Raw genomic sequence first — 8,436 nt, 5'->3', positions numbered from 1 at the left:
AAGACTTTAGTTTATTAGGGCAAAGTGCAAGCGTGGCTTTTAGACATGGATATTGGTGATAGGACCTCTCAGGTGAAAAGACCCAGTTCTGTCTTTCCTGTAAGTCCTGTATAACTCCTAAGGAAAGTACAGTGACAGGCCATTGGTTGTTCTGTGCTCCCATTCCACTTCATGGAACCTTCACATTTTCCCGAACCATATTCAACTACAGTTGACTCGAACAACACAGGTTTGAACTGTGTAGGTTCACTGATACATAGTTTTTAAAGAAAAATCATCAGCCCTTATTTGCTGGTTTCGTGTCTGCAGATTCCACCAACCACAAAAAACAGTATTTTTGCATTCCCAACTTTCCTTGGTTGAACGCACAGATGTGAAGGGCCAATTATACAGGCTAAAGTGATACACAGATTTTTGACTGTGTGGGGAGCTGATGCCCCAACCCCTGTGTAGTTTAAGGGTCAACTACATTCATCTGACTTTAATGATCAGAGAGGCAAAAGTAATTTAAAAATCATTTAATACACAAAGTGAAAAACTATAATACAAAAGCATTTCACATTTTTAAAAAACAAGTATCTTCTAAATTACTCAACAGTTGATAGATCCACAGTCCTTTATGTGAAATCATTGGAGCTAGATGTTTCAGAATTATGAAATTTTCAGATTTTCCAAAGGTAATTCAGTGCATATACCAAATTATATAAATACCCATCAGGGTCTGTGGCAGCAGCCTTTCCTGCCTCCAAATAATCAAATGTTAATATTTCTACAGCAAAATAAATGGATATTCACACTAAATGGGATAAGTAGATTCAATTGTCAGTTCAGATCAGATTTACAGGCAGATGAGTTTTGTCACCAAGCTGATGAAAAACCTTGTTTTCAGAGCTTTTTGGATTTTGGAATTACAGGTAAGGGAGTGCAGACCTTTATGTATTTGTATGATGAGACACGAAAGATTCCTGAAACAAATGACCCATTTTTACAAAAGACATATATACGCTTTCAAATACATTATAAATTAACAGACATCTTCTCTTTGATATTACTAAATGTACATCTTAAATACATATACACATAGCACACTTAAGATATACACATAGCACACTTATGACAGTCCACTGGTATTACAAGCCAAGATGCACAGTCCCTTCTGTAGAGAAGGAACACTGTCAGACGTGCAATGAAATTGAAAATGGGATTGACCCAACTCCTTACGATGCAGAAAGAGCACTGCTGAGTGCAATACAAGGAGGTAGGGTTTACTCTTCAAGAGGTACAATTTTACTTGTGAGCAGTCTCTGTCACAGAAACACAGGCAGACAACATTTACTTGGAACACATGACAGTGGATGTTTTCTTTGTACATGTTACCTTCGGCCTCATGCCACAGTTAAATGTTAAAAGGTATTTTTAGTCAGTTAAATAGGTCATGTTTTACCAAGTTTAAAGTTAAATAAATTGCAATGATTTGCCTAAGTAGCTGCAGTATTTAAACAAGTTCACAGACATAAAATTCTATCTGTTCAGGGGTTAAAATTACCCAAAGCCAAAATATTGCCCTTGTAAAACCCTAAGTAGTTTTTCATCAGAGCCATTTCTTCCAATGAATGGTGTCTGAAGAATGGTTTCATGGGAGAAAACAAATTTCGAACATGTACGGCAACAACTTCCATTGGTTTGGGGACAGTGAGTAAGTGGCCAGTCATTCCGTTAACCAACTCCAATCAAGATTCTAAAACCAGGCACGAAAAGATTACAATTAGATGTTGACTATAAGTGGTAGGCTTATAAGTCTTTAATTTTTGCAAATTTTCTGTATGTTTGGACATTTTATAGTCAAAAGTTAAACACTTACGAGCATAAGTTGCAATTAGAGTTGAGTTTACCTTATTTTCTGCTACTTAAAAAATATTTCAGAGTTTTCATAAGTATTTGAATAACGAAAAAGGAGATACAAAGAGTTGACATTGAGACTAAATGTAGAAGTTAATCCAGTAAATATTTTGTTGTTTCTCCAAGTTTTAACAAATCAGTAATTCACAGTAATTAATTCTTAATATAAATACTTCTATTAATTAAAACTAAATTATATTCATTTTATACACAGCAGTTACTGGATTGGAATTATGATATAAATCCTGCCCCATCTTATTGGAGAAAATTGACTGTCGAAGCAAAAAGGTATAAACCGTTCAATTTCAATGGTCGTGTTACAAAGAAAGCTCGCCAATCATTTAATTTGACCACAAGTGCCCCTGTTGAAGATCACTGATGACATAACCCTAGTACATCTGTGAGTAAGAGAGGATGGGGATGTGAGGTAGAGGATATTCCTCAAAAGCTTTCTCTTTCCTCTGAGTTCTTCTATTCCCCATATGCACCCCAAATGCCAGGTAGGGCTAGCATGGAAAGTTAACCCTTTGCACCTATATACCTAAAACACACATCCGTATCCACATAAAACTTACCATCATCCTACCGCTCTGTTCCTCATTTACTTCATGAATAATAGTGCTTAAATGGCCAAGACAGTTCAAATTTTCTTCTATCATTTGTGCCAAAGTCTCCCTGTGAGAAGGGAAAAAAAAATTCTTTCCAAATTCAGCAAAGGGGCATATGAATTTCCTCTAGTTTTTGGTTTTCAGGGTCAGATGATCACTGCCCTTCCTGCAACCCTGCATCCCAATCAGCTGATTCTCGTAGTCTTCGGTTTCCTCATCCTTCCCACCCAGAGGCACAGGGCTGCTTGTCACTCCATCTGTTGCCTCTGCTCAGCTTTAATAGTAAGTCCATAATAACTCCAATCTTATTTTTCTTTGAAATAAAACTGGCACTTATATATAACTTTTTCCCCCTGAAAATGCTAACTGGATGGGTGGGAGGGAGGGAGATCCTTGTGGCACAGACAGACAAAAGATCTCTTCTTTGTTTCTGGAATCAAAAACAAAGATCCCTTTTCTTACAAGTGGTAAGACCACCAGCATGGTTACTCTTCAGAGACACAAACATAGGGGAGAAGATACAAAAGTACAATTTGTTCTGCAAAGATCAGGGAAGGTGAAAAACGCTGGCTGGAAACCACAGGTGGCAGCAATGAAAAAATGAAACAAGCAAGCTGATTACTAAAGACAGCAGAAGAAAACTGTGTGACAGGGGAGCTGCCCAGAACCAAGACGATTCCTGGAAATTTATATTTGAAGGAAATCCTGATCTGGTTTCTGCCTTCCATGCTTTCCTCTTCGGTACGGCCTCTGTCCTCACCTTTTACCACCCCTCAGAGTCCCTGCCCTGTTAGAATCAGTTCTAGGCCATGGTTTATAGCCACTTCAACTTAGAATTAATTCTAATTCAGGTCTAGGTCAACGGATGGAAAAATGGAGGCCAACAGTTCCCAATCCTTGCTAGTTAAGTATCACAGGTACGTAATAATTGAAATCAGTTTTCCTTTATAATGTATTCCTACTGGAAAACATTTAAACACTTTCACAAACAACCACAACCTCAAATCTGAAATTAACTGTATAGAGGTGTCATCTGCAAGCATTAGCATCCCCTGAGAAACCTGAATGCCTTTAAATGAAAGCGAAAAGGTTAGTAATGTATTAAATTTTATTTGATTTAACTGATTAATGGAATTATTGCCTAAAGTCTATATAATTAATTATAGCCTGTGATATAGCTGTGAATGTATTATACTGGGCCAAATTTATAATGACCCCAAGATATAACCTGGAACTTGCTTCCTTTAAAAAAATAAAATACCTGGTATCAGCTTGCCTTCCTGCCATGTGCTTTTCTCTCATAAAAGTAGAGTACAGAATGTGCGAACTGCATGACCTCCTGAGCAGTGACGTAACATGGCTGCACTTCTGCAAAACTAATTATGGGCAGAGCTTCCAGGAAATGCTGGTTCTGTAGAGGTCTCCATGAGTTGTGAGAAAAGCGACAAGACACAAGCTAGCAAAGAGCCACTGGCTCTGGATACTGCACATCTTATGCTGAGAAAAATAACAGAAATGGATAGTCATTCAGCTTTTAGCAGAAGAGTAGGAATTGATAAAAAATATATAGGGCTTCAAACTTCAGTTCTTATTTGCAAAAATGATTTAAGGCATTACAGTATGATTAATATCAGAATACTAAGTGGTAGATTAAACTCAACAATTCATTACAGGGGTGATCAAGACCCCAAAATGATAAATGCAAAAAGCATAATTTCTCAGAGATAAATGGTTAAGGAAAGAATCAAGCTTGGGTAAAAGAACTGATAAGCCAATAATAGAAAGAGAACTTACAACTTGGACTGAGGTAATAAGTGACATTTGCTGAATATTTACTTCCCAGTACTTTACATGTTGACTAATTGAATATTCACAGCAGTTCCCACTTTATAGGTGAGGAAATGTGAACAAAAAAGAACTGACTTAATTGTGCAAGGTCATTACAAAGGGACAAATAGGACTCAACCCTAGTCTACAGGGCACTGAAGACTATGCCTTAACCACTATGTTCTACTGCCTCGTTCCTATCTCTGCTCATGAAAACGACTATTGTTACAAAGTGAACCCACCCATCTTGAGGAGTTACCACGCATGACAGAGGATGTTCACGTTCTACTGAAGCTGGGGGCAGCCATGCTGATGCCTGAGGGGTAGTTACTGCACCTTCTAGACTGGATCCTACGGGGGATCGAGCCGAACTCTGTGTCTGAAGGAATATAAAAGTAAGATTACAGGCAAGTATCTCCACTGATTCATACAATTTCCTACCATATTCCCAAGACTGACATTTTTATCACAACTTGTATGCACAACAACATCTCTGCACAAAACTCCTCAGTAGTGGGTATTACATACCACTACTAACTCATCTACCCCCAGGCCCTTTCTTCATTGACTAAAACCAAATGTGTCTACCCATCTATTTCCACTTTAGTTGGAGGAAAAAAACCCATTTGAACAAAAGGTTTTATTAATTAGTCAGGCACACCTATCCCCAAATCAGGGTGGGATACCACAGTGGTCAAGAGCCGGGAAAAGTATAAAAACAGGAGACTGGAAAGGAAAGATAATGAAGGGTGATCATGAAGTCCTGCATCTGAACTGCTAGTCAGACACCCAGCAAAGAATGCAAGCACAAGAACCCAACACAAAACATACTTGTCTTCTAGAGGACCCAGACCATACTGACAATAATTCCTTTTACAGGGAGTAACAAATCAATTCACATGAAATAATTCATGCCCTGGCCAGTGTGGCCCATTTGGTTGGAGTGTTGTCCTGTAAACTGAAAGGTCAGGGGTTTGATTCCCGGTGAGGGCACAAGCCTAGATTGCAAGTTTGATCCCTGGCCAGGTGGCGTACCGGAGGCAACCGATCAATGTTTCTCTCTCTCCCTCCCCCTTTGTCTAAAATCAATAAGGAAGTCCCTGGGTGAGGATAAAAATAAAAATAAATAATTCATTAGAAGTTACTTACACAAGCAATTTTAAGGAGATGCCATATTTCTTTCTGCCTCTTTCCCTGCATAAACATGACAGTACTGTCAGCTTCTTTGATGTCACTGAGGACCATTTCCACCTTGGGCAGTAGGTCAATAATCTTCTGCTTACAGCCCAACAGCTTGCTGGAGAGATGAAATCAGTGTCAGACACTTACACAACCCACAAGACTGTACACCATACTCTCAAACCCAGCTGGGGAGATAAACCACACTCAGAGCCAGAGTTAGTGACTGATCTCCAAAGCGATGCACAAAAACGGGACACCTAAATGCACACAGCTGTGGACCAGCTACTCAAGCTTCTGCCAGAGCTCTTCCTAGGGCTGTTATGTTTACCAAAAAGGGGTAGTACATTTTGAAAGGAAGATGAAAAAATACCCTGGCTTTTCAATAGGAAATAAAGTAACATTTTTTTTTTTTTACCTCAGATGACCAAAAAGCTCCTTCAGAACCCGGTCCTGACTCTGCACGGTGTGCACGATGGTCTTCACCATCTCCGTGCTGTCACTGTAGGAGTGATCTACAAAAGAACCTCAGTTAATGCGCATGACCTCTCTTCTCCATGAACACGTCAGTCTCCAAACCAAAAATCACTGAAAACCCGAACCTGTTTTTTTTAAAAAATTACATTTTATCGATGATGCTATTATAGATGTCCCAATTTTGCCCCTTTACCCCTTCCCACCCTGTACTGCCCACTCCCTCAGGCCATCCCCACACCATTGTTCATGCCCATGGGTCATGTGTGTAAGTTCTTTGGCTACTCCACTTCCTATACTGGACTTTACATCCCCATGGCTATTCTGCAACCACCTATTCTTCATAATCTCCTCCCCTCTTCACCCATTCCCCCACAACCCCCTCCCATCTGGCAACCATCAAAACACTCTCCGTATCCATGATTCTGTCTCAGTTCTTCTTGTTTGCTTAGTTTGTTTTTAGATTCAATTGTTGATAGATTTGTATTTTTTGCCATTTTACTGTTCATAGTTTTGATCATCTTCTTTTTCTTAAATAAGTCCCTTTAACATTTCATATAATAATGGTTTGGTGATGATGAAAACTCCTTTAGGTTTTTCGTGTCTGAGAAACTCATCTGCCCTTTGATTCTAAATGATGGCTTTGCTGGGTAGAGCAATCTTGGTTGTAGGTCCCACTTTTCATGACTTTTGAGTATTTCTTGACAATCCCCTCTAGCCTGCAAAGTTTCTTTTGAGAAACCAGCTGACAGTCTTATGGGAACTCCCCTGTAGGTAACTAACTGCTTTTCTCTTACTGCTTTTAAGATTCTCTCTTTAACTTCTGGCATTCTAATTATGATGTGTCTTGGAGTGGGCCTCTTTGCATCCATCTTGTTTGGGACTCTGTGCTTCCTGGACTATGTCCTTCAACAAATTAAGAGAATTTTTCTTTCATTATTTTTTCAAATAGATTTCCAATTCCTTGTTCTTTCTCTTCTGCTGGTACCCTTAAGATGTGAATGTTGATACACTTGAAGATGTCCCTGCCTACACTATACGCATTTTTTTGGATTCTTTTTTCTCTCATTTTTTAAAAAAATATTTATTTATTTACTTTTAGAGCAAGGGGGAGGGAGAGAGGGAGAGAAACACCGATGTGCAAGAGATACACCAATCAGTTGCCTCTTGCATGCCCTCAACTGGGGGCCTGGTGTGCACCCTAGGAATGTGCCTGACTGGGAATCAAACCAGCAACCTTTTTTTGGTTCACGATCAGGCACTCAATCCACTGAGCCACAACAGCCAGGGCTGTTTTTTCTTCTTATCGTTCTGATTGCTTGTTTTTTGAAACTAGTCTTAATTAATAACATCTTCACTTAAAATTTTAAGATTCTATATCTATAATTATATACCTAAAGTATGCTTTTCTGCATATATTATATATATTGATATTTATCATGGTAACTTCAGAAACCTTAGTTGCCTGTTTTGAGAACAGCCTTAGCTATCTTTAACCCATACTAACCTAATCCCCAGACATATATGCAGCCTCTTAGCCAAGAAATCAATTGTCCTCAGATGAGTAACATTATTTATTTAGAAACATTAGGACAATTCATCAACCTTTCGCTGCTTTAAAGGAGGCCCTCGCTCCAACTAGGTTTGGAATTTCATGTTTACCCATCTGTTCACAGCCCACAAAATCTTAGAAAAAGGTGATAGACTTAAGCCAAATCTTATACACTAATAAAAGAACCTGTACACACTCCGAAAGTTCAGTTTGTGGATAGTATGACATCTTAAAGCAAACTGGTAGCTGACAAATGTCCTCAAATAGATGGTTACGTGGTCACAGTGAGTTTTTAGATGTTACCTCAATTAAAAAAATAACTAGTATTAATTGTATTTCAGAAAACTGCTGAGTTCTATTTTTATTTTTTAATTAAATGTATTGGGGTGACACTGGTCAATAGGGTCATACAGGTTTCAAGTGTGCATTTCTATGATACATAGTCTGTATATGGCATTGTGTGCCCACCACCCAAAGTCAAAAATCATCATCTTCCATCACCAGACATGTGGCCTCCTTTACTCCTTACTACCCCCTAGACTCCTTCCCTGTGGTAACTGCCATACTGCTATCTGTGTGTATGCGTTTCAGTTTTACATCCCACATGAGTGAAACCATATGGTTAAACACTTTCTCTGACTTTGTTCAGCATAATATTCTCAAGGTCCATCCATGTTGTTGCAAATGGTAGAACTTCATCTTTTCTTATGGCTCAATAGCAGTCCATGGTATGTAGCTGCCACATCTTCTTTATCCAATCCTCTACTGAAAAATGCCTTGGTTGTCTCCATGTCTTGGCCACCATGAATAATGCTGCAGTGAACATGGGGGTGCATATGTCTTTGTACACAAATGTTTTTGAGTTTTGGGGGTAGATACCCAGAAGGATTGCTGGGT

At 38.9% G+C, this 8,436-nt stretch overlaps 1 protein-coding gene across 3 annotated transcripts in view; it reads right to left on the bottom strand.

The window, feature by feature from the left end:
- CHUK (component of inhibitor of nuclear factor kappa B kinase complex) overlaps positions 1 to 8,436 on the bottom strand; it is a 45,337-nt gene continuing 36,901 nt past the window's right edge. For 2 of the 3 annotated variants that reach the window (XM_053922858.1, XM_053922860.1), the window contains exons 17-21: positions 5,932 to 6,028; positions 5,484 to 5,631; positions 4,577 to 4,713; positions 2,475 to 2,574; positions 1 to 1,738 (exon numbers count right to left, since the gene is read on the bottom strand). In XM_053922858.1, the coding sequence (XP_053778833.1) occupies positions 1,709 to 1,738; positions 2,475 to 2,574; positions 4,577 to 4,713; positions 5,484 to 5,631; positions 5,932 to 6,028 (512 nt within the window). In that variant the 3' untranslated portion in view covers positions 1 to 1,708. The remainder of the gene's footprint in view (positions 1,739 to 2,474; positions 2,575 to 4,576; positions 4,714 to 5,483; positions 5,632 to 5,931; positions 6,029 to 8,436) is intronic. The other variant, XM_053922859.1, reaches the window with a different exon arrangement.

Source organism: Desmodus rotundus, chromosome 4, assembly GCF_022682495.2.
Source record: "Desmodus rotundus isolate HL8 chromosome 4, HLdesRot8A.1, whole genome shotgun sequence".
Taxonomy (NCBI): Eukaryota; Metazoa; Chordata; class Mammalia; order Chiroptera; family Phyllostomidae; genus Desmodus; species Desmodus rotundus.
The sequence above is the reverse complement of the archived record's forward strand: the minus strand, read 5'-3'. Positions and strand labels throughout refer to the sequence as shown.